This window comes from Prionailurus viverrinus, chromosome A2, assembly GCF_022837055.1.
Source record: "Prionailurus viverrinus isolate Anna chromosome A2, UM_Priviv_1.0, whole genome shotgun sequence".
Classification (NCBI taxonomy): Eukaryota; Metazoa; Chordata; class Mammalia; order Carnivora; family Felidae; genus Prionailurus; species Prionailurus viverrinus.
In genome coordinates, this window is record NC_062562.1 from 151,353,591 (window position 1) to 151,380,790 (window position 27,200).

The window sequence follows — 27,200 nt, forward strand, 5'->3', positions numbered from 1 at the left end:
AAAATTGATCTGGAAGAATTTAAAAATTAGAATTACTTAGAAAGACTTTTAATTTTTTTAAATATTTCTTCTTTTTTTAATGTTTATTTATTATTTTTGAGAGAGAGAGACAGAGCATGAGCAGGGGAGCGGCAGAGAGAGACAGGGAGACACAGAATCTGAAGCAGGCTCCAGGCTCCCGGCTGGCAGCACAGAGCCTGATGTGGGGCTCAAATTCATGGACCGTGAGATCATGACCTGAGCCGGAGTAGGGCACCTAACTGACTGAGTCACCCGAGCACCCTAATATTTATTCATTTTTTGAGAGAGAGAGAGAGAGAGAGAGAGAGAGACAGAGTGCGAGTAGGGGAGTGGCAGAGAGAGAGGGAGACAAAGAATCTGAAGCAGGCTCCAGGCTCTGAGCTATCAGCACAGAGCCCGATGTGAGGCTCAAACCCATGAACCACAAGATCATGACCTGAGCAGAAGTCGGATGCTTAACTGACTGAGCCACCCAGCTGCCCCAGAATAAATTAGAAAGACTTTTTTTTTTTTTTAATTTTTTTTTTCAACGTTTATTTATTTTTGGGACAGAGAGAGACAGAGCATGAACGGGGGAGGGGCAGAGAGAGAGGGAGACACAGTATCAGAAACAGGCTCCAGGCTCTGAGCCATCAGCCCAGAGCCCGACGCGGGGCTCGAACTCACGGACCGCGAGATCGTGACCTGGCTGAAGTCGGACGCTTAACCGACTGCGCCACCCAGGCGCCCCTAGAAAGACTTTTAAAGTAAAGAATAATGAGGAAAAGCTTGCCTAACTAGATAAAGTCACTACAAAGTTATTAATTTTAAAATAGGGCAGTAATGGTTGAAGACTTAAAGAAATCAATGGCAGAAAACAGTAGCCTGAACAGATTGATCCTAGGATATATAAGAACTTAATATGTGGTGAATAAAGTCTTGATTCCCAATGAGGAACAGATGGTTTATTCAACAAATGATACTGAGAAAATTGGCTTTTACACAGAAGAAAATCAATTTGAGGACTTACTTCATACAATGCACCTAAATGAATCCTAAATAAATTCAAGAGTTAAATTAAAAAAATCTAAACAACACACAGACAAGATACTTTTTTAAAAGGTGATTACTTATCTATTGGATATAGAAAGGATTTCTAAGTTAAAAGTAGATCAAGAAATAGCAAAGGAAAAAAGTAATACATTTTACCATAGAAACATAAAAGCTTTATTATGGCAAAAATATCTTAATCAAAATTAAAGCACACTAAAAATGTTTATGGCAGTTAATAAACACAAAAATTTAATAGTCTTTTTTAAATTAATTAAAAAAATTTTTTAATGTTTATCTATTTTTGAGAGAGAGAGAGAGAGAGAGAGAGAGAGAGAGAGAGAGAAAGAGAACATGAGCAGGGGAGGGGCAGAGAGAGAGGGAGACACAGAATCTGAAGCAGGCTCCAGGCTCTGAGCTGTCAGCACAGAGCCCAATGTGGGGCTTGAACTCACAAGCCATGAGATCTTGACCTGAGCTGAAGTTGGAAGCATAACCGACTGAGCCACCCAGGTGCCCCAATATTCTTAATATGTGTTGACTTTTTTACAAAATAATAAAAATGACTTCTGATTAAGAATGCCAGATTATACACTTGCCCTCTCTTGAAACTTCAATAAAATGATTAAAATATATTTTAGAAGAATAAATTACAAGGATAAAAAGATCTGAGCAGGAGACAGTTGCAACAAACTGCAAGCTGAAGAGCAGATGAACAGTGGTAACTGATTTAACCTCCTGGGGAATCAGTATCCTATGGAGGCAATCGGGAAATGACAATATACTGAAAAACTCACCACGTGTCAGGAGTTCGTTCTTGAAGTAGGGTTAAACGTGGAGCTAAAACAGGTTAAAAATCTTTCTCAGAACACCAGTCAGGTAACTATCCTTCCCCCATCTTGGCAGAAGACTTTAAGTTTATTCCGTGAAAAAGGCAAACTGCAGACTGCAGGGACACGGGCACAGTTGAAGTGGAGATACCGTACTGAACACTGAGATGATTCATTTAATATATGTACACTGAACACGAAAACTTCCAGCTCACTTTCCCACTGAGCTTCTAGTACACTTCCAGCCAGGTCTTTACCCTCTGGGCAAGAGACTGGAAGGTCCTTTTCTGGAGGATAGGACAACCTGAGAGGAAAGCATAAAGATGCTGAAATTCAGGCTTCCCCAGATATGCTAGGAAAAACACAAAGATGCTGAAATTCATGACACCATATTAAGACTACAATGTGAATTGTGACCCTTGCAGTTGGGACATGTGTCATTCCTGCATGTCATGCTATGATGAAGCCCAAAGTGAACGAGACACACTCTCAGGTTCAGAACATCTAGTCAAGCTTCTGATGCCCTACCTTAAAATATGAGCAGATATACAAAGTTCGCCAGACAACCACAGGACTATCAATGACAGAGACCCAAATAAAGAAACAGATGAAAGTTACTTGTCTTGGGGCGCCTGGGTGGCTCAGTTGGTTAAGGGTCCAACTTCACCTCAGGTCATAATCTCACAATTTGTGAGTTCAAGCCCCACATCGGGCTCTGTGCTGACAGTTAAGAGCCTGGAGCCTGCTTTGGATTCTGTGTCTCGTCCATCTGCCCCTCCCCCATTCATACTGTCTCTCTCTCCCTCTCTCTCTCTCCCTCTCTCTCTCTCTCTCAAAATTAAACGTTAAAAACATTTTTTTAATTAAAAAAATAAAAGAAAGTAACCTGTCCTGCAAGGGGATACTTTTAAAACACACTTTCATTTGTATCTTTAGCAAGTAAGAGATCTTGCATTCATAGAACAAGAATAGGATGCAAAAACAAGAATATTCAGAGAACAGAAAAAATCTTTTAAAACATTATAATATAAATAAATTAAGCAGAAGAGTTGGAAGATAAAATTGATGTAATTTCCTCCCCCCAAAAGAGCAAAAATACAAAGAGATGTAAATAAGGATGGAAAAGGTAAGAAAATTAGAGAACCAGTCCAGGAAATCCAGCATGTGAATCAAAGGAGTTTGAGAAAAAAATTCAAAGAAACTGAAGGACGAGTATTTGCATATTAAAAGGACCTATGGAGTACACAGTATAATGGATAAAAATAAACTCAGGCCATGACACATAACTAAAAATTTATAACACAGGGTTGTAAAGCAGTTCTTTCCATCTTCTGGGGTGGGGTAAGGGGTAAAGATTACATAAAGGTTTGTCCTTCTTAAAATCGCATTGGAAGTTATAAGACAATGGAACAGTACTTTCAAATTCTGAAAGAAAAGTATTCCCAACCTACATTTCTATACCCAGCTAAGCTATCAATGAAGCATGAGAGTAGGATCAAGATACTTTCGCATATATGAAGTCTTACAAAATTTATCTCCGATGTATTCTTTCTCTCTCAGGAAGCTACTGGACTCTTGTGTTTCTCCAAAAAGGATACTACTGTGGGAATAAGAGACCTAGACTGAGAACTGACATGAAGGGGATTCTCAGGATAGGGATGAAGGGTCATCTCAGGATGACATATATAATGGATACCAGGCATATAGAGCAGCCACTCCAAATTGCAGCAAGCAGAGAGCTCTAGGAGATAGTTCATCAAGAAGATTAAGCTGATGTGAATGAAATTATTAGGAAGAAATTTAGACAATAAACAAAGAGTATATAACTGAATTAGAAATAAGTCATATAAAATGAAGTATAGAAACAAGAAAGGTGTTAACTCCAGGGAAAACAAAAATCTGGGCAGGAAAAGCACATTGTGATTCAGCTCCAACTAGCATTCTAGTCATTAATTATAATGTAAATATGGAATATTGATCTATGTTGAGAGCATGGGAGAATAAGAGGATGGGAAATATGCTTGTATGCAGTGAGAGGGAGTGGGCTGTGAAAGAAAAGGAGATCATAATCATTCATATTGGCACATCAGTTAGTAATAACTAAAATGGAAGTGTGTTAATTAGAGATATGGAGCTAAATAATCAGCTTAAAGGGATGAAATGTTTGACTTTGCCTAGGGGGAAAAAAATAGGAGGAAGATGTGAAATCGGAAGGGGAAGCCTATTTGTCTATCTTCTTTAAACCCATCACTGCTTACTACTCTTTGACCACCCCCTACACCTCCTCCCTCCCCCACCACCCAAAATCCATGCTGGATTGGGAGCCATTGCTCCAGCCCTCCCTTCTGTTCTGCCCCAAAGACAAACACATGTGTCCTTTTTTATTTTTAGGGCTTCAATGCTGATCATGGAGAAATGACTTGGGGAAACGAAGATGAAAGCAGGTGAAGTGGAAAAGGCTGCAGGATCTCAGAATTTGTCTCAAGGTTGGGGCATAACTCCCAGCCCCAGTCCCTCCTCCAATACAGTAATAGGCAGCCTACTGGACTTTTGTTCTCAGGCACAGACTCAAAGGGTGTGGCTCATGAAACATACCCTGGTACTTTTCTAAAAATACCTTTTAAATGGTTTTTACTTTTCCCAGTTATAAAGTAATACATGAACACTGAAGAAAAATAAATGGCAAATCAAGACAAATATAAAGAATAAATTTAAATTACCCTAATTCTATAACCCAGAAATGGTTATTAACATTTTGCTCCTGTCTTTTTTTTAATCTTTAACCAGATAAGCTTTATCAGCATACATATAATATATACCTTTTATATATATGTGAAAAATATAATCTTAAACATTTCTATCAGCCTTTCTTCTGTCTTTAACTAGATAAATGATTGTCAGTATACATATAATTTCTACTTCTCATACTTAACAAATCACGTTGGTTGCTATTGCAATAGTGAAAAACCTGAAACAACTTAAGTCTCCTTTAATAGTAAATAGTTAAATAAATTAGAATATAATTATATTTTCTAGAATATGAAATACTAAGTGATCATTTTTTAAAAAGAACTATTGCAGAAATGTGTTTGTTGGAAATGGAAAAATATTATGGTGCATTGTATATGTTTAAAAAGGGGGAGGAGGACTGTTTCTTACAATCAAATGTTTTTAATTATTTAAAAAGGGAGGGAGGGTGCAAAATTTTGTGTATAGTACAATCCTTTTCCTGGTGTGAAAAATAAATTTTTTGTACCTGGCACTAAGCTAACCTCTTTGTATGCATTATCTAATTTAATTCTCACGGCTTTGGAAAAATTAAAAAACTGTTCCTCTTCACAGAAACAAGAGGACTCTAAGAGAAAATAATGCAAATATTGTCCAGGGAAGAAAGGAGAAGGAGCATTAAGTCTCCACTGGGTAGGGCCTTAAGCACCTGGGAACCTGGAAGGGATGATCCCCCTGAGGAGTTCTGGGGTTGGGACATGTGGAATTTGAGAAGCCTGTGGGTAAGGAGGGGAAGAACACGGGTAAATGGGGAGGTGGTCAACAGCTGGGGACAGATGCATCTGGAGGGTGATCTGCTGGAATCCAGCCTCACCATGTCATCATGGTGATGTTCCTTCTTGAGTCAGTCCCTGAGTGGGCAAAGGATGATGTCACATGGACTTTTCTTTGAAACAGACCAGAATGGGGAGCAGAGTCTCAGGAATGTAAGATGGAACTGATGAATTCGCCTTGAATTTAAGAGGGTCACTGTGTTGTAAGAAACCCTGAGCACTCTGAGTCTCAACTACTTCACTAGTAGACAAAGAACACTCTGTTCCTGTTTTTCCTGAGTTCCCTCCACCAAGCAGGTACATTGTAGGAAGTACCACTGGTGCCTTCCCTATGGGTAACTACTCAACTTCAACCCAGAGGAAGCACACCAGCCCCCTCCTTAGGACTCCTCCGATGTGATGAATTGTTAGATCACTCTTCTATCCCAACAGCCACCACTGTTCCTGCTCCCGTCAGAGCCCCAATGGCACATCTGGTGACTTGGCTGTCAAGAGGGCAGGAGCAAAGTGGCTGCATACCTCTGATGATGGCCATGGCCTTTCTGCATAACCAATGACAGGTGCAGAGCTAGGGCAGGGCTGGGCTCAGCCACAGGAAGTCACTGGATGCAAAGGATCAAGGCCAGGGCTGACTCAGGAAAAAGTGTATGCGAGTAAGTGTAAGACAAGTGGATGGACTTTGCCAGAAGTACGAAGTACGTGTTCCACACTTGAGCTATTCCCAGGAAAATGGAGAGACATGTTACCTGGAACCACTCCAGAAAAAGAAATTACCAGTACAAACTATGAATAATTCCAGAGATGGCATTAAAGCCTAGAATCACGTGTAGTCAATATCTGATTTCTTCTAGCGATTTCCTTTCAAACTTAATGCCTTTTTTTGAAATGAATGATAGAAGTATTCCCTTCCGTGAATTGCAGAAGTGAACACCTAAGTGAGGAAGGCTCTTAGGGGATGCACCCAAGACCCTTAAAGCCGTACCAGGGAGACAGCTGTCCATGTTGCCAAGGATTACAGCCGCCTGCCCCACACTGGGCACAGTGCTTGTGAACTCCTATATCAAGAGCAGCAGTTATCATCTCTTATCATTCCCTTTTGATTATTTAATGTGGTTTTAATCACAATGACCTTGTTGCAACATCAGCATTTTTGGTTACCAGCAAATAACCAGAAGCCAGATCTACTTGGCCTTTGAGTCATCAACTATCAGTTAGGTTTCACAATCTATAATGTCTTAGGGAGTTGCTCATCAGCATCTGAGACAGAAGCTTATTTCCTAGAACCAAACTCATGTTTATTCCTGACCCCACCCTAATGGCATTAACATTATTTCGTTTCCTAATTTTATTTACCTCTTTCTCTGCATGTTTAATTAAGGTGTAAGTTCAAGTTCTTTGGGCCCTAACTGCTGATTAGTTTGTGTTTCTTACGGAGCCTACCAGAAGGCTAGGCCCAGAGGCACTTTTACTACTGATTATCCCATTGAAACCCGGGGCTTCATCATCTTCTCTGTCAACATCATAGCTGTCCACAACAGAGACAGAAGGGACTTTCAGACATCATATAGTTGAATTCCTTCATTTTGTTGACGAGAAACTGAGCCTTAAAGAGGGCAGATGATTTGTCTAAGTTCCCATGGTACAGAAGCCAAGACTGGAGTTCCATCCTCCAGTTTCCAAACTCAGTACTCTTCCATAATTATAATTAATGCCATCTCAGGTTTATGGGCGGGACTCCCCCATCCAGAAGCGCTTTGTGTTTGTAACTCTCCACGGGGCGGGGTGTTCTGGGACCCAGGCAGGTCACCGCAAGCTGTCCGTAATCCCACCGCACCATCCCATATTCCCAGAGCCGATCCTAGAAAATAGGGGGGTCTGCTAGATAGACCAGAGCAAACCCTGCACTTCTCTGAGTCCTTGGTCGGGGATTTGGAAGAAGTCTTAGCTCACCGAGATGGTGACAGAAGAAGAGAGAGCAGGGAAATAACCCTCCAAAGCCGTGGGCACTGGTCTCCACTCCTCAATAGAGGTTGCAAGAACTTAAGCCTTGGCGTCTTGCCTGGAAATGACTTGCAAAGGAAGCACTTTGGAAAGTGCCTTTGATTTGATTCAGGCAAAAAGGCCATGCCAGCAGTGAATATACTCCTCTGAATGTTGTCTGCAGTCAGTCTATCCTGGAAACAACCGGCCAGCCCCATATCCGTCTATACCTGTGTGGTTTGATTCAGATAATTGACACTGAATAGATGGATATTAATTTTTCCTGTCATGTCACCTTCTATCAATATAGGTCAGCAGAAGCACATTGTAGGAAATGTTTTCCATTTCCCTTCACGACGCCAGGGCGGGACACAGGCCTGGCACAGATTAGGTCAAAAGAGATTTAGGATAAAGGGACCCTAACTTGCCAGGCTCCTTCTCAAGTCCCGGGGGTCCTGCAATGTGTGCACTAGCCATAGGCCTTTGTCAACTTTGTAAAATAAATGGTTTCAGCCACATTTGGCCGGCTACTGCCTCTTTGCGCTGCCTCCTCACGGACTCTAAATCTTGCATCAGATGGCATTTGAAAGGCCATAAGCACTCTTAGGATTTGGCCAGGGGAAGCTGAGTCAGGATCAATTTAGTTTGAATGTGGCAGGATAGATTTATGTGGGTTGAGACCACTAAACCACCCATGTTTGTTTGTTTGTTTATTTTTATTTTTTTTTTTAATGTTTCCTCATTTTTGAGAGACAGAGAGAGACAGAGCATGAGTAGGGAAGGGGCAGAGAGCGAGGGAGACACAGAATCCGAAGCAGGCTCCAGGCTCCGAGCTGTCAGCACAGAGCCCAACGCGGGGCTCGAACTCACGGACCGCGAGATCTCCACCTGAGCCGAAGTCGGACGCTCAACCGGCTGAGCCGCCCAGGCATCCCCACCCATGTATATTTAATTTCCTGCTAGCCACCTCAGGGTCATGATTGGGTCTCGCAATACTCCTACCTCCCCTTGTGCCAGCTCACTCTACTTCGTGAAGTTGCACAAACCCGAGGTCACGTTATATTATGAATGTGTCCTATGGCACCTGACGTACGTGGGCATTGGAGGAGAAACAAAGGTTGAAATGTAGGGTGTCAGAAGCAAGTCTGTGGAAAACCTGAAAACCATCAGATACGCAAAATCGCCAGAGAAGACGTGAGTCTCACTGATATGCAGGCAAGATGGAAGTTTTCTCCTATCAAGAATATAGTTGATAATGTACCACTTACACTTTTAAATGCAGCATGCATTTTAGACATTTCTGATGGAAATCACGGACAAGAGAATGTCTGTGTTTGTAGGGCACAAATCTATAGTGGTGTTACAGTTTTGTGTGAAAGGATGACCACGCATCTTAACTAGCAGTAGTAACAAACAAATTTGGACCGACCCACGGAAGCGGAATGACTGAATTATCTTTCCTTCTCTTCAGAAAATGTTGATCAAAGAGTACACCACTTTCAATTCAACAAGAAAGGAGTAGGGGCTCCTGGGTGGCTCAGCCGGTTAAGTATCTGACTCCTGTTATTCAGCTCAGGTCTTGTTCTGGCGGTTTGTGAGTTCGAGCCCCACGTCAGGCTCTGCACTGACAGGGCGGAGCCTGCTTGGGTTTCTCTCTTTCTCCCTCTTTCTCCGCCCCTTCCCTGTTCGTGCTCTCTTTCCCTCGCAAAATAAATAAATAAATAACTTTAAAATAAAATAAGAAAAAGATTGGAAAAATTTGGAATTTGTGACATTTGTGGTGTTAATCTGCTTTTTAAATGTTGTAATTTATCGTGATTTTTTTTCAATGTAATAATATTGTCTCTCATGCAGGATTTTGTACTCATACTTTTGTGTCCTTTTTTTTTTATTTTTTTAAAAAAAATTTTTTTTTTCAGTGTTTATTTATTTTTGGGACAGAGAGAGACAGAGCATGAACGGGGGAGGGGCAGAGAGAGAGGGAGACACAGAATCGGAAACAGGCTCCAGGCTCTGAGCCATCAGCCCAGAGCCCGACGCGGGGCTCGAATTCACGGACCGCGAGATGGTGACCTGGCTGAAGTCGGACAATTAACCGACTGCGCCACCCAGGCGCCCCTTTTGTGTCCTTCTTAAAGGGGACACCGAAAACTGGACATCCTTCAGGCTGAACAAAACTTGGATATGTCCTTGGACTCGATGTTAAATAAATGATAAAGGAAGAAGGCCCACGACTAACAGATCTGGGGTGAGCAGGAGAGGTCTGGAGGACCCGCAGAGAGGGATGTCCTGATCCCTCCTGATCACCTAGAAGGGAGCCACGGTGCAAGAGTTCTTTCTGGGAGACAAGCTGGGGCGGGGGTGGTGGTGGAGAATATGAAGAGAGGATGTGTCGAAATGAGGAGGGAAAAGTTCCGAAGACACATTTTCCAGGCCTCGCAATTTTGTCCAGGCCAGCTCCAGAGCCACAGAACCCCATTTTACTCAGGCTAATTTTTGCAACCTACATATGAACATAAAGGACTTGATGGTGTTTTTATGTATTTATTTATGTATGTATTTATTTATTTATTTATAAAGGTGATTCCACTGATTATAACGATTTTGCTCATCTCAATCTTACTGTCAGGGAGAAAAGGCCATACTATCATCTGCCTTGTTTTCCGGGTACCAAACCACATACACAGTTCAGAGAATCTCTGCTGTCTCGTCTGTTCAGAACAGAACTCTCCTTCCCTGACTCTTTAGGAAGTTTTCCCGAACGAGAACTGCCATATGTGTTGCCCTGATGGGTGAGAGCTGGGCATCTGGCTTAAGTCGCACCCATCAGAGCTCTCCCCTGGAATTTTAAAACTCGAGGCCAGCCAGAGCAGTCCTCAGCTGCTCTGGGAGACAAGCGTGAGGACTGCCAGCAGCCTGTCTCCGGTCCTGTGCGGGAAGCGTGACCGTGACAATGAAGCACAGGCACTGACAGTGTGAGGAAGAGACAGCCCTGCATCCAGACGAGGAAAGGAGAGCCCCCTGTACTTAGCCTGCTGTCCCAGGGGGCTCCACTCTCCCTCCTCCGCGAGGCATCTGCGGGGCCAAGGGATTCTGTCCACCTCATGTCTGTGTGCCTCTCCCCTTTGAGACTCAAGAATTCCTCTGCCCAAATGGCCCTGAGCCTCTTCCAGAACCTGCTTGGGCCTCTTCCCCAGGTCTGCCCTGCTGAAGGCAGACCATGATGCAGGTGTACATACCCCTAGGCCTATGGAGGGTGGCCAAGCATCAGCTATTTGGAGAATCTGGTGTATGTGTGTATGTGCATGAGCATATGTGTGTTGGGGGTGGGTATGCAGCCCACATTCATGAGTATAAGGACATTTACGATCTGGAGCAAAACTTGACATAAGAAGACAAGGGGGAAGGCCACAGGCTGGGGGGTGGCCCTCCCCATGTGGCTAAGTCCCAAAGCAGAACTTAGAGCAGTGAAAAAAATTTAAATTCAAACCTGGCCTTCCAGGTAGAATGACCAGAACATATCTTATTTAAGAGTTTGTAAGTTTGGTTTCAGACATGCAGCGTGTGGGGCTCCATTTGTATCCTTGCCCTGCATCTCGCAAATACCAGGGGCAGGCCTTTGTAGAGACAAGAGGAGAAGAAAAAGTCCCAGTGGCACTTGAGCCCCTGGTTCAATGTGCTCCTGATGTATGGTGTAACCTTGCCTTTCTCTTCCCTTGACCTTATACACCGATAAAGAACAATTTTTTGCCTAAGCCAATCTGGACTTATGGGACTTTCATCAAGAATCCTAGCTAATATGGAAAGTAAGTGTTGGAGCCAGGACCTGAACCCAGGCTCTGATTCCCAGTCCCATGTTCCCTCCATCATGTCCACCTAAACACCTCTGCAGCTGTAAGCCAAGCAAATCTTGCTGATACCCCAGCAGGTAAAAGTCAGAATCCCGGGAAAAGAGTTTTACCTACCTGACTCCAAAAAACACTTGCAGGAGAGTGCAGAAGCCAGAGACGAAGAAAATTGTGCTGATGAGGTAGCTCTGAGTCAGGGGGTCATGCTGCAGACACAGGTCCTTGGCCAGGATGAGTGGCACTGATACGAGCCCCCCCAGGGCCGTGAGGAAGTGCTGTGGGCGGAGCAGAGAGAGTGGACGGTTAAGCAGATGCCACGGGTTACCTGATCCCACCGTCATTCCCATTCTTCCGCCAGAGGAAAGAGCGCTACTCAAGCTGGACCATGAGTGACAGGCAGAGATCCAGAGAAGCAGTAGGAAGTAGGAAGACCAGACAGCAACTAACAGGGACCTAACCAGAGGGTCTGGGGTTCAAGGGCAGAACCCTGGCACTGGGAACCGATATCCTCCATGAGAAACCAAGGCAGGGACACAAAATAGCAGGACATAACAGGAGCCAAGGAAGGGGCCTTAAGAATAAGAAGAAGGCAAGAGGCTCATAATTAAAACAAGGTACAAGGTGAGGGCAAGACTAATGAGCAGGAATCCCTGAACACATTCTCCAGATAGATCATATATTAAGTCACAAAAAGTCTTAGCAAATTTCATGAATGTAATCATACCATGGGTCTGAATGGCATGAAACAGGAGGAAAACTGGAAAATTCACATATTTGTGAAAATTAAGCAATACCCTTCTGAACAACCAACGGGAATAAGAAGAAATCAAAAAATGTCTTGAGACAAACAAAAATGGAAACGTAACATATCAAAACTTATGCAATGTGGCAAAAGCAGTTTGAAGAGCTTATAGTGATAAACACCTAGAAGAAAAATCTCTAATGACTTTACACCTCAAGGAACTAGAACAAGAAGAATAAACTAAGCAGAAAATTAGCAGGAGGGAGGAAGAATTAATGCTATTAAAATTTCCATACTATCCAAAGCCACGTATCGATTCAATGAAATTTGTATCAAAATTTTAATGACATTCCTCACAGAAATAGAAAAAACAATGTCATAATTTGTGTGGAACAACAAAAGACTTCAAACGGCCAAAGTAATCCTTAAAAAGAAGAACAAGGCTGGAGCCATCCCAATTCCTCATTTCAAACTTTTTTTTTTCTTTTTAGTTTCTTTATTTTGAGAGAGAGAGAGAGAGAAAGCAGGGGAGAGGAAGAGAGAGAATCCCAAGCAGGCTCTATGCTCAGTGTGGAGCTAGACACGGGGCTCGAACTTATAAACTGTGAGATCATGACCTGAGCTGATATCAAGAGTCAGATGCTCAACCGACTGAGCCACTCAGGCAACCCCCTCATTTCAAATTTTTATTACAAAGCTATAGTAATCAAACAGTATGGTACTTGAGAACTGGTTGATATTTTGATATTTTCCTTAGTTTAAAAAGTGAGACAAAAATGAAATAAAAACATACCAGATTTTCATTTTTCAACGACATAAATAAGCAGCCTCTTTGCTAAATTTTATGGCAGTTTTTGAAAACTGGAGGAACATTATTAAAAAAAAAAAAAACCCACAGGGGCACCTGGGTGGCTCAGTCGGTTAAGCGTCTGACTTTGGCTCAGGTCATGATCTCGCGGTTTGTGAGTTCAAGCCCCGCATTGGGCTCTGTGCTGACAGCTCAGAGCCTGGAGCCTGTTTCAGATTCTGTGTCTCCCTCTCTCTCTCTGACCCTCTCCCGTTCATGCTCTGTCTCTCCCTGTCTCAAAAATAAATAAATGTTAAAAAAAAATTTTTTTTAATAAAAAAATAAAAAAAAAACACAAAAAATCAGTATGGTACTGTCATAATTTTTTTCTTAATGTTTATTTATTTTTGAGACAGAGACAGAGCATGAACAGGAGAGGGGCAGAGAGAGAGGGAGGCACAGAAGCTGAAGCAGGCTCCAGGCTCCGAGCTGTCAGAACAGAGCCCGACATGGGGCTTGAACTCACAGACTGTGAGATCATGACCTGAGCCGAAGTCTGATGCTTAACTGACTGAGCCAGCCAGGCGCCCCAGTATGGTACTGTTGTAAAAGTAGACAAATAAACCAGTAGAACAGAACTGAGAGCCCAGAAATAACCCCATGCATATATGGTCAACTAATATTTGACAAGCAAGCCAAAAAGGCTCAAGGGGAAAGGATAGTCTCTTCAATAAATGATATTGCGAAATCTGGATAACCACATACAGAAGAATGAAAATGGACTCCTGTCTTGCACCACTCACAAAAAGTAACTCAAAAATGGATTAAGGACTTAAATATAAGGCCTGAAACTGTAAAACTCCTAGAAGAAAACACAATGGAAAAGCTCCTTAACATTGGTCTGGACAAAGATTATTAGCCATGACACCAAAAGCTCAAACAACAGAAGCAAAAATAAACAAGTGGGACTACATCAAACTAAAAAGCTTCTGCGCAGCAAAAGGAACCATCAGCAAAATAAAAAGGCATCCGAAGAATAGGAGAAAATACTTGCAGTTTGCAAACCATCTATCTGATAAGGGGGTTAACATCCAAAAAATGTTAACTCATCCAAAAAAGGAACTCATAGAGCTCAATAGCAAAAACCAAACCATCTGATTTAAAGACGGGCAGGAGACTTGGAACTTGGGAAGATGGCTTAGTAGGAGGAGCTCACCCCCTCCCATGCTTACAAGTAGGTATCATCCACATCCAAGTCAATAAACCGGACATCGATCCAAAGACTGGCAGAACAAACTCCACGACTAAATATGGAGAAGCTGCATCTGAAAGTTTAGGAAGGTCAGAAAGGTGGAGGGAGGCTGCCCACGGGAGGGAGAGAGCTGCGCACACATACAGGGCAGAGAAATGGGCCCTCGCACCAGGGAGCTCACACAGGGAAGACTAATCCCTATAACGTTTGGCTTTAAAAGCCAGAGGGGCTGAATTCGGTGAGTTTGTAAAACCAGGGGGACTTGGAGCCTGGAGCTTTAAAAGTCAGCTGACTCAGCACTGGGCCAGCTGGAAAGGCAGGTGATAGTCGGGTCACTGCCCTTAAAGAGCCAGCAGCCTGCATGGAGAGGCAAGGTAAAAATGGCAGTTTACACAACCTCTGGGGCAAACAGGAGACAGATCTGCTCAAAGTGATTTTGGAGTGTGCCGGGGGACTTTGAAAAGGAGAGAGCTGGCAGGTGCCATTTTCCTCCCCCTCCCCCTCCCCCCAGCATGAACACAGAGCCACCTGCCAGAGGTGGGCTGCATGGACACTTGTAGCCTCAGCTCGGGGCCTAGGACAAATTTTGTTAAAGCCCCGCCCAGTGGTGTTTGCCCCACCCAGTCACAGGTCCCCCCAAACCACGCCCCTCCCCCCCCCCCCCCCCCCCCCCCCCGCCCCATTCCCACATGCATGGAACTCAGCCTCACACCCCTTGCCGCCCTGACATGCAGCCCCCAGCCAACAACCACCTCAGTGCTTTGGGGGATCTGGCAAAGGACTAGTGGCCCAAGGCAAATTTTCCTAACACCACTGCCCCGTTCCCCAATTCCCTGGCAGGTATGCCCCCTCGGAGCCGGCCTGCCTGGGTCCCACTAACACCACATAGAGGAACTACTGCCCACAACAGGCAGAGAGTCCGTGCAGACGACTGTACTGAAAGGAAAGATGATTCAGATACAACAGCAGGGTGTAAGCAGCACATACAGGATACTTTCCTAAGTGCCAGGTTCTGGTGAAGAGGGACACTGCACTGCAGGGCACTCCAGGACCTCCTCGTCATAAAGTCACTACTTTGAAGAGCACAAGTCATAGCTGACTTTATTGACACAGAGAAAGAGACACAGAGAGGGCAGAAAAATGGGGAGACAGAGAAATTTATCCCAAATGAAAGAACGGGACAGGGCCATGGCCAGAGATCTAAAGAAATGGAAATATAAGCAAATATAAATAACCTTCCTGATAGAGAATTTAAAGCAATGATCACAAAGACACTCACCGGACTTAACAAAAAAAAAAAAAAGAGTGGAAGACAGGAGTGAGACCCTTAACACAGAGATAAGGAATAACACAGCAGAGATAAAGGGCTCGATAAACCAAATGAAAAACATGCTTGATGGAATGAATAACAGGATGGCAGAAGCAGAGTAACAAGTTAGTAACCTAGAAGAAAGTAATGGAAAGTAATCAAGCTGAACAAAAGAGAGAAAAAAAATTGCACAAAATGAGAATACACTTAGGGAACTCAGTGACTCCATCAAACATAATAACATTTGTATTATAGGAGTCCCAGAAGAAGAAGAGAGAAAAAAGGGGGCAGAAAATTTATTTGAAGAAATAAGAGCTGAAAACTTTCCTAATCTGAGGAAGGAAACAGATATCCAGACCCAGGAGGCACAGAGAACTCCCAACAAAATCAACAAAAGCAGACCCACGCCAAGACATATTGTAATTAAACTTGCAAAATATAGTGATAAAGGAAATATCTTAAAAGCAGCAAGACGAAGCAGCAAAAGAAGTCATTAACTTACAAGGGAAAACCCATAAGGCTAGCAGGAGATTTTTCAACAGAAATTTTGCAAACCAGAAGGAAGTGGCATGATATATTTAAAGTGCTGAATGGGAAAAATCTGAAGCCCAGAATACTCTGTCCAGCAAGGCTATCATTCAGAATAGAAGGAGAGATAAAAAGTTTCCCAGACAAACAAAAACTAAAGGAGTTTGTAAATCACTAAACCAGACCTGCAAGAAATATTAAAGGAGACTCTCTGAGTGGAAAGGAGAGATCAAAAGTGACAGTATAAAGGTAGGAAACACAAAAGCAGTAAAAATGAATATTTCTGTAAAAAATCAGTTAAGGAACTCCCACCCACAAAAATATAAAGTATAATAATATACACTTAAAATGTGGGAGAGGAGAGGAGAAAAGAATGGGTTCAAACTTAACTATCGATTTAATAGAGACTGCTATATGCAGAAGTTATATACAAACCTAATGGCAACCATATATCAAAAGCCATTAATAAACATGAAAAGAATAAAGAGAAATAAGTCCAAAAATACCACTAAAGAAAATCAGCAAAAGATGACAGAGAGAAAGACAAGAAAGGATCAGAGAAAACTTTCAGAAACAACCACAAAACAAGTGATAAAATGTCAATAAACACATATGTATCAATAATTACTTTGAAGCTTCTGCACAGCGAAGGAAACAATCAGCAAAACTAAAAGGCAACTGACAGAATGGGAGAAGATATTTGCAAAGGACATATCAGATAAAGCGTTAGTATCCAAAATCTGTAAAGAACTTATGAAATTCAACACCTAAAAAATAAATAATCCAGTGAAGAAATGGGCACAAGACATGAATAGACACTTCTCCAAAGAAGACATCCAGATAGCCAACCAACACATGAAAAAATGCTCAACATCATTCATCATCAGGGAAACGCAAATCAAAACCACAATGAGATACCACCTCACACCAGTCAGAATGGCTAACATGAACTACTCAGGCAACAACAGATGTTGTCGAGGATGCAGAGAAAGAGGATTTCTTTGGCACAGCTGGTGGGAATGCAAACTGGTGTAGCCACTCTGGAAAACAGTATGGAGGTTCTTCAAAAAATTAAAAATAGAACTACCCTATGACCCAGCAATTGTACCACGAGGTATTTATCCTAGGGATACATGCCACTGTTTCGAAGGGGCACATACACCCCAATGTTTATAACAACACTATCGACAATAGTGAAAATGTGAAAAGAGCCCAAATGTCCATCGACAGATGAATGGATAAAGAAGATGTGGTATATATAGACAATGGAGTATTACTTGGCAATCAAAAAGAATGAAAGCTTGTTATTTGCAACCATGTGGATGGAACTAGAGGGTATTATGCTAAGCCAAATTAGTCAGGCAGAGAAAGACAAATAGCATGTGACTTCACTCATATGTGGAATTTAAGATACAAAACAGATGAACATAAGGGAAGGGAAGCAAAAATAATACAAAAACAGGGAAGGGGATAAAACATAAGAGACTCTTAAATATAGAGAACAAACAGGGTTGCTGGAGGGGTTGTCGGTGGGGGATGGGCTAAATGGGTACGGGGCATTAAGGAGGACACTTGTTGGGATGAACACTGGGTGTTATACACAGGGGATGAATCACTGGAATCTACTACTGAAATCATTATTGCACTATACGCTAACTAACTTGGATGTAAATTAAAAAATAAAAAAATATAAACAAACAAACAAACAGACAAACATTATAAAATTAAAAAAAAATTACTTTGAATGCAAATGGACTAAATAGTTCAATCAAAAGGCCTAGGGCAACAGAATGAATTAAAAAACAAGACCCATCTATATGTTGCCTATAAGAGACTCATTTTAGACCTAAAGACACTTGCAGATTGAAAGTGAGGGGATGGAGAAATAGCTATCATGCAAATGGATGTCAAAAGAAACTCAGAGTATCAATACTTATTTCAGACAAAATCGACTTTAAAACAAAGACTGTAGCAAGACACAAAGAAGGACACTATATAATAATAAAGGGGACAATCCAACAAGGAGTTGCAACAATTGTAAATATTTATGCACCCAACATAGAAACTCCCAAATAAATAAAAACAGTTAATAGCAAATATAAAGGAACTAATCAATAATTATACAATAATACATATATACAATAATAGTAAGGGACTTTTACACCCCACTTATATCAATAAACAGATCATCTAAACCGAAAATCCACAAGGAAACAATGGCTTTCAATGACACACTGGAACAGATGGATTTAACAGATATACTCAGAACATTCCATCCTAAAACAGCAGAATATACATTTTTTCAAGTGCACACAGAACATTTTCCAGAATAGATCAGACATCAGCCCACACAGCAAGCCTCAAATTCAAGAAGATCCAAGTCTTACTATTCATGTTTTCTGATCACAATGCTGTGAAACTAGAAGTCAACCACAAGAAAAAATCTGGAAAGATCACAAATACATGGAAGTTAAATAACATGCTACAACCAGGAAATAAAAGAAACAAATGAAAATAAAAACAACAATCCAAAACCTTTGGGATTCAGCAAAAACGGTTCTAAGAGGGAAGTATATAGCAATACAAGCCTACCTTAAGTAGCAAGAAAAATCTCAAATGGATAACCTAAACTAACCCCTAAAGGAGCTAGAAAAAGAACAACAAACAAAACCTAAAACCAGCAGAAAAAAGGTAATAATAAAGATTAGAGCAGAAATAAATGACAAACTAAAAAACAAAAACAAAAAACAATAGAAAAGATCAGTGAAACCAGCAGCTGGTTCTTTGAAAAAAAAATCAATCAAATTGATAAACTTCAGGCCAGGTTGATCAAAAAGAAAAGAGAAAGGTCTCAAATAAATAAAATCACAGATGAGAGAGGAGAAATAACAGCCAACATTACAGAAATACAAATAATTGTAACAGAATATTATGAAAAACTATGTGCCAGCAAATTGGACAACCTGGAAGAAATGGATAGATTCCTAGAAACATATAAAATACCAAAACTGAAACTGGGAAGAAATAGAAAATTTGAACAGGCTGATAACCAGCAAAGAGATTGAATTAGTAACCAAAAAACTTCCAACAAACAAGTCAAGGGCCAGATGGCTTCACAGGTAAATGCCATCAAACATAAAAAGAGGAGTTAATAGCTGTTATTCTTTAACTATTCCAAAATTAGAAAAGGAAGGAAAACCTCCAAATTCATTCTATGAGGCCAGCATTATCCTGACACCAAAACCTGATAAAGACACCACTAAAAAAGAGAACTGCAGGCCAATATGAATATAGATGCAAAAATCTTCAATAAAATACTAGGAAACCAAATTCAACAATACATTTAAAAAATCATTCAGCACGCTCAAAGTGGGATTTATTCCTGGGTTGCAATGGTGGTTTCAATACTCTCAAATCAATCAATGCAATATATCGCATCAGTAAAATAAAGGATAAGAACTATATGATCATTTTAGTAGATGCAGAAAAAGCATTTGACAAAGTACAACATCCATTCATGATAAAAACCCTCAACAAAGTAGGTTTGGAGGCAATATATATACCTCAACATAACAAAGGCCACATAAGAAAAACCCACAGCTAATATCATCCTCAATGGAGAAAAAATGGAGAGCTCTCCCCCTAAGGTCACGAACAAGACAAGGATGTCCACTGTCATCAGTTTTATTCAACATACTACTGGAAGTCCTAGCCTCAGCAATCCCACAGCAAAAAGAAATAAAAGGCATCCAAATTGGCCAGGAAGAGATAAAACTTTTACGATCTGCAGATGACATGATACTATATAAAGAAAATCTGAAAGACTCCATCAAAAAACTGCTAGAATTGATATATGAATTCAGTGAAGTCAGAGGATACGAAACCAATGTACAGAAATCTGTTGCATTTCTATACACCAATAATGAAGGAGCAGAAAGAGAAATTAAGAAGACAATCCCATTTACAATTGCACCCAAAGTAGTAAGATACCTAGGAATAAATCTAACCAAAGAGGTGAAAGACCTGTACCCTGGAAACTATAAAACATGGAAACATGGAAAGACGTTCCATGCTCATGGACTGGAAGAACAGGCATTTGTTAAAATGTCCATGCCACCCAAAGCAATCTAAACATTCAGCGAGATCCCCATCAAAATAGCAATAGCATTTTCACAGAACTAGAACAAACAATCCTAAAATTTGCACGGAACCACAAAAGACACCCACCCCACCCCACCCCCCCCACAAATAACCAAAGCAATTTTGAAAAAGCAAAGCAAAGCTGGAGGCATCACAATTCCAGACTTCATGTTATGTTGCAAAGTTGTAGTGATCAAAACAGTATGGTACTGGCACAAAAACAGACACACAGATCAATAGAACAGAATTGAAAATCCAGAAATGGACCCACAACTATGTGATCAATTAATCTTTGACAAAGCTGGAAAGACCATCCAATGGAAAAAAGACAGTCTCTTCAACGAATGGTGTTGGGGAAACTGGACGGCAGCCTTTGGCTTTCTTAAATTCCTTACAGTTTTCTGAGTCAGGGAATATAGATCTACATTATCTATATTATCTATTTCATTGGCTCATAATAATGTTTTTAAAACAGTATGGTATTTACTTTTCTTATTTTGTAGAAAAGCATAAATATGTAAACAAGAAGTGTAACCCATCTCTAATATTCCATATTGAACAGTTTGTAAAATTAAAAGAGACACATCCATGTCACGAAAAGCTACAAAATAAAAGGTGACAGGGGAAAGCCACCTCCCCTTTTCTAGCTCTTCTTCCCAAAGCTAAATCCCTTTATGAGTTTCTTATGAGTCCTTCAAACCCCCAAATCACTGCATATACTTATTTCTGTCTTTCCACCTCTTTGTTTTTAACACACACACACACACACACACACACACACACACACACACACACACTAACACTCTATACACAGTTACTTAGATTTTTTCACTTACTATATATTGGGGCACATTCTCTAACTGCAAGATAAATATATATCTTTCTCTTTTCTCTTCTCTGCGTAAAAAAGTCATTTGGTAAGATGTGTCACAATTTGTTAACCAGTCTTTTTGAAGGATATTTTGGCGTTGTTTCTAGGGTTTTGTTTATTTGTTTGCTGTGTGGTGTGAAGTTACTATTACCAATAATGCTACGAGAACATCTTTGCATTTATCTTAGCAAGTCCTACCAATATATCCCGAGAAATTCTTCAGCACTGAGGACTGGGTTAAAGGGTATATGATCTACACCGGATTGTCATCCAGAAAGGCTGCATCAAATAATATTCCAACGGAAGGGTTTGAGAGTACCTGTTTCCCCAAATTCGCCAAGCACTGGTTATCAAATTTTTTAGCTGTTGCAAGTGAAATAAACTGAAATTGGTATCTTGAAGAAAAAAATGACACAGCGTCCTTGATGGGAACTCTCAGCTTAGCACGAGGGAGAATCTTCCCCTAATTCCTCACCCCCATCCCCAACACCCGAGGAGCTCTGGGTTCCCCTGGAGGTCACCTGCATGGGAGACAAGGACACCAGCGCCTAGCGCCTGAAGTTGTGGATCTTGACTGATTTGACCGGGGCGTGTACTGATGTCGCTTTGGAGGCAGAGCCTCTTCGGACGCAGTGCCTGCTGGGTGGCGTTACCTGGATTCCCATGAGGATGCAGAGATACCATGGTGGGACCTCCAAGATGCTATAGACCAGGTTGTTGCTGCTGGGGCTCCTGGACTGCCCCCCCTTCTTCCTGTTTGGTCCCTCAGTGTGACCGTTGAGCACATTGTCTTCTCTCTGCTGGGAACATGAGAAGGGCACAGAAAGGCATTTTTTTGAGAGAGAGAGAGAGATAGGGAAGGAGGGAGGGAGGGAGGATCTTAAGCAGGCTTCATGTCAGCACAGAGCCCGACATGGGGCTCGATCTCACAACCATGAGATCATGACCTGAGCCCAAATCAAGAGTCGGATGCCTAACTGCCCGAGCCACCCAGGTGCCCCACATCAGGGCATTTTAGGAGGAATCAGTGGACTTCCTGATTTCAAGTGGAGAGCTGGACGGCCTGCAGGAGGCACTGGGACAGCGATAACGGTGGGCCTGCTTGGGATTTCTAGGTCCAGACTCAAAAGACCAGTGATTTTCTACATTATACATCTTCAGTAGGGCCTGCATGTGAAGTCTGGGACCACGCGAGGGGAGCGGGCGCGTTGCCTGAAGCCCCGGCAGAGAAGCAGCTTTGTGGAGGAGAGGTGGGGTTCAACTCCAAGGTCAGAAAATGGGCAGATTTCCCTCCCAGACAGGGAAATGGGGATCCTGACCCCGAATGGTGTCGCTACCCTCCTAGTGTTTACATCTGCCGAAGCTCTCATCTCAGCCTGTTTCTATAACAGTCAGTTACCTGATCCATCCCTTCTGCTGGGCTGTGAGCTCCTAGAATGCACCAACTGTGCCTTACCCTTCTGTGGCGTCCCCGCTTTGAGAGCAGCCAGTGCTCGTGTTCAGTATAGACCCAATGAACGGACGGAACGTGCAAATGTGAGAGAGTGCAATGCCACCTCCCTGCAGCTGCCGGGACTCCGGTGCAGGGACAGCAAGAGCCGGAGGTGGAGTCCCCGGGGGGTGGGGGGGCAGATGGATCCCTTGCCCCTCCGGCTCCACTCATACCCCCCACAGCTTCCGTTCCCCCACCTGGCCCTCCAGGTGTGTTTCCTAACACTCCCGATTTACGCGGCTCCGACCAATGGGGTTGTCCAGGTGTCTCCGAATGTGGCCTCCGTTATCCTGCATCAGTGCCTTAGCTTACCATGTGCCCCCAACTTGAGCCCCTGCTTCTCCCACCCACTCCCTGATGGCAAGAGCTCTATGCCTCCTCCCCTCCACGTCCCCCGACCTCCTCCACCCATATGATTTTTTCTCCCGGGAACTCCCAGCGCGCTGCACCTCTCTGTTACATAATGTACCATTTTCTCTCTAGTTCTAGAAACATTCCTGTGCCCCCTGCCTTCCCCTAGCTGGGCCACAAGCTTTCAGGGTCGGGAAGCTGTCTTCTCCCTGTTAACATGCCTAGAAGTTTCTAGCAGAGCAACCTGCAATGTGAAACCAAAAACATCCTAGAAAAATGGGTGCTGATAAGGAAGGGAAGACAGGCCACCAAAGAGAGGGGTGGGTACATGCCCAGACCGGCCACTCCCCAGAGAGCCTCCAGGAAGCCAAAATGTGGGAGTCTTCGATTTCCTTCCCAAGGTGTTTGTTTTGTTTGCCTGACGTAGAGGCAGAAAGGACTCTGAAGGGAAATGAAGAGAGTTCTCTCAGGTGCCTCCCATGATTTTCCAGAAGAGACGGCCAGGGCCTCTTCCCCAGAAGGCTGAGCAGCGGCGGGCAGAGGTCTGGCAGCTCTCAGAGCCCAGCCAAGGTTCACGGGGGAAACCCGTCCCACAGGCACCCTGGGCTGCAGCCCTAGCGGGGCACAGAGGGGCTCTCTCCGCCTGTGGTGGCCACTGGCGAGGTCAGAGCGTCTCCACTGGGTTCACCCTGTTATTTTTAGGTGGTCAAAAATCGGTCAGAAGGGTGGTGGGGTCAGGGCTCGAGGCCCTGCCAGAGAAGCCTCCGGAGGCTTCTCTCTGCTTCTCTGGGCCTCGGGATCCTCACCTGGGAACAGAAGCGCCTGCATCATTGGCTCGGAAGGAAGAAAATAAAGCACGTTAAATGCCAGGGGGGTGCGTATCGGTTGTTTGGTAAATATTAGTTCTCTCTCTCTGCTGACCTCTCTCTTTCCCTTGCTTTGTTGCAGAAAGTCCTTCTGTCCAAAGAAATTCTAACACTGAGAAACCTCGAAAAACAAAAACATTTAGATCCAGCAGAGACCAACCCGTGAATAAAGGTAAAACCTGCTCCACCTCCTCGTGGCTTTCGAATTTATTCACAGAGTTTAGCCCTCAGGCAGGAATCTTTGCCACAGGACGGCCAGGCTGGGAGCGGCACACCTGTCTAGTAATCTAAACTCTGGTCTAGGACGTGAGCCACCGTCCTGGGCAGGCGGCATAATGATTGAGGACACTGGGACTCCCCCTGGACACCCCCTTCAGGCCTCCTTCTTCCTTTCTGCCCCTCCCCCTTAGCTTGCCCCCTCTCTTTTTGGGGCACTCACCAAGGCTTGCGAAGGCTCACAGCTGGTGATGGCAGAGGTCATGGCAACCTGGGGTCGGCTCCTTTTGGCCTCCTCTCGGGATGAAAACAGAGTGAAGCTGCTCCAGTTGGAAGAGATTAACGTCTCGCTGCTCGCCAAAATAGCAAGGGAGGGAGAAAGACAGGGATCCTGGGCGGGCTCCGGGCAGGGTGGGGCTTCCAGATTTTCTCTCCTGCCCCCTCCAAGCGCCACAGGAGGTCAAGGTGCATTCAAGTGCAGCCAATGTTTCATAATTAAGTTTGAGTAAGTGCAGAGAAGTTAATGATCCTCTATGGCACTACAGGAGACAAACCGGGCACGGCCTTTCGGGGAGCGGCATGACCGCATTTTCTGGAAGTCTGATTCTAGGAGGCAGGAGAGGAGGGGGGGTGAGGGTGAGGCTCTGGGCTGAACACAACGGCTTTGCAGTTTTTGAATGTTGGTTCTTGGTGACTAGTTGAACCGGAATGGAGAGCATTTGAAAAGATAAGTTCAACCAGCCTGGCCTCTGAGGATATCATCACAGAGCAAAGGGCATTACTGTGGATCCAGGAGAAACTGCTAAGGTGCATTGGGGGAGCAAAGCCCTTGGGTGAGAACCTGAGAAATGTGCTTCTAATCCTTAGGTGTTTGTCTTCCCCACACCCGGAAATGTCTAATAACCCACCTTGTAGAGAGAGAAGTCCGGGAGGGTGTACTCTTGCTCTTATCCTGCACAGGGCCCTCCTCAAAAACTCCGAATAAAGCCCCCTCCATGAAGTCCAAAGTAAGCCGGCTACTCATGATGGTAGAATGTTCTGGAATAGTGGCACTGGGCCCTAAGGTTCGGGAAACACATGGTGGGATGCACATAGATGTCAGTGGGCATTGGTCCAAGAGGAAGCCCTGAAAAAATGCAACAATGAGGTGTTTGACAAGGGAGGGGACAGACCTGCTGTGGGCTGTGACAGAAAAGCCAGCGGTAAGTAGCTGACCTTACTGAATACTTGGCTATGTACACTGTGCTACGCCTTTTTGGTATTACCTTGCTTAACATTCACAACAAACTAGCGTTCCCATTCCTTTTTTACAGATTAAGAAAGTAAGATGTTGATGGGCCCGTTAAGCTCCCTGCCTAAGGTTCATAACAAATGTAGAAGGTGAGATTCAAAACCCAGACAGTCTTGATCCACAGGCTGTGGAGGCCAAGGAGGTCCTAGCGGAGACAGGCCCTCCGGGTCTGAAGATGTAAAGGATGAGGCTCCAGGGGACATGGCCGCAGAGCAGGCTTCCCCCCACTATCCCTGAAGGGAAACGTGGATCCTCTACAAATGGCACCCCGGGGCCACGAGTTCACCTCAGAAGTGAAAGTGAGACTACTTAGCTTCTGGAAGGTGTGGATTCCAGCCTCTGTTGGGTTTCCCTGAACACACTAAATGTGCAGTTCTGAGCGGGGCAAGTTATGAGGTGAACACAGAGAGCAGGTGCCACCGTTCACGTGGATCTCTGTCCTGAGCAGCACAGGCCTCGTTGCTCCAGGAAGACCCGGCAGGTGTGAGGCAGAGCGGGGGGCTGCCTCTACTGCCTACCACAACCCCTACCCTCACAGACCTGGGGGGCACGGGCAAAGTTGGGTTTGTGTCAGACGTGTCTTTTCCCTGTCACCTTCTGGGATAACATGGAAGAAGGGGACTTCTCAAAGACTCTATCCTCCCGACACTGAAGGTCCTGCCTTTCGTGGCTACGTTCTTTCCTCTCCCTGGCGACCGCTTAGGTATACAGTTAAACTCCCCTACGCTATGAGGTAAAATCCTTAGCTACACACAACTGAGGTAAAACGGAAAGATGGTCTCCTGTTACCCACTTTGTTTGGTTGCCTATACAGCATGTTCCAGAAACCTCCTCGCTCTTTAAGCCCTCTCTTCCGGGCCCGACACTCTTTGTCTCACGTGGTTCCTCGTATAAGCCCTTTGGCTTGTGGCCGCTGCTGATGTCCGTGGAGTCCCCACCTCCCTCAGCAGTTCAGATGAGGAACCAAGCCATCACCCCTCCTTTTCCTCTACCTTCCACCCCTCAGGAGCCACTTCTACAGACTATGATCCCTCAGCTCATCATTGGCCTGGCCTGGCTTCTGCAACCATCTCTTACCTTAAAGCTTCTGTGGTATTCCACAACTCTCTACAGTCTCAGCTGCCCCAGCTGGTGGCCTTGCCCTCCCTCCCCATCTGGAATCATCCTGCCATCCCGTACACACACCAGCCTGAAGCTCTCAATACACAGTCAGCACATTTACACGTGATTCTTTATAACCCTTGTGTTTCAAGTTATGGAAATCAAGTTCTAATAATTAGCTCAAACAGAGGAATTTAAGAATATGGGGCCTGTCTGGGAACCCATGATCTTTCCTCAGACACGGGAAGGAATGAAAACCCTTCCATTACATTTTCACACCTAAACATCTAATCCCAAATTTGAGGCAGTTCCTCAAGCCCCAGGCACTTTGGGAGGGGAGAGGCACCAGGCTTCTCCATACATAATGCATGACGGCCCCATTGGATGCACCACCTTTGTGTGTGGAGTAGGCTATGCAGGCAGGCTTGACCTGGACCTTTGCACCTCTGCAGATAAACTGGCAATTGCCCGCTATAGGAGGGAATATGCCAAGAGACCGCCGTGAGGCAAATCACACCTGACAACGAGAATGAAGGAGGCCCACAGGGTTTCTCAAGAAAAGGTCCAACAAAACCGAAGGCACAGCTCTTGGTTTTGCTATTCGGACCCGTGGAGCCTCCCTCATCGTCCTCAGTGAACCATCCTGATCCGCAGTCTCCCCGCACAGGGGAGACTACGCGTGTGTGCACATCTATTCCAATGCTAACGACCTCAACGTATTTTTACACAACAGAATTGCCGAAAATGTGGCAGAAGTAATCCAAGAGAGCACTGGGGAAGCAATTTCAAGGCTACTTGTCTATGAGATGCTTTACTCCAGTGAACATCTAATTTCGTATACTCTTGATCTGAAAGGTCAAGAAACCAAGCTTTATCGTCGGAGGGTGGGTTTCCTACATCCTCATGGAGCCCTGACTTTTTTCATGAGGAATTGGAGTTACTGACTTTCAGGCTTGGACTTGCAAAATGGTTTACTTCAAGTTTTG

General features: G+C 43.8%; 1 protein-coding gene across 2 annotated transcripts in view; it reads right to left on the reverse strand.

Annotated features, from left to right (window-relative positions):
• Positions 1–24,405, reverse strand: part of LOC125160865 (solute carrier family 23 member 1-like) — a 51,454-nt gene extending 27,049 nt beyond the window's left edge. For both annotated transcript variants that reach the window (XM_047850305.1, XM_047850306.1), the window contains exons 1-3: positions 24,046–24,405; positions 21,551–21,697; positions 11,386–11,543 (exon numbers count right to left, since the gene is read on the reverse strand). In XM_047850305.1, coding sequence (XP_047706261.1) covers positions 11,386–11,543; positions 21,551–21,697; positions 24,046–24,087 — 347 coding nt within the window. In that variant the 5' untranslated portion in view covers positions 24,088–24,405. The remainder of the gene's footprint in view (positions 1–11,385; positions 11,544–21,550; positions 21,698–24,045) is intronic.
• Between the last annotated feature and the right edge of the window lie 2,795 nt (positions 24,406–27,200).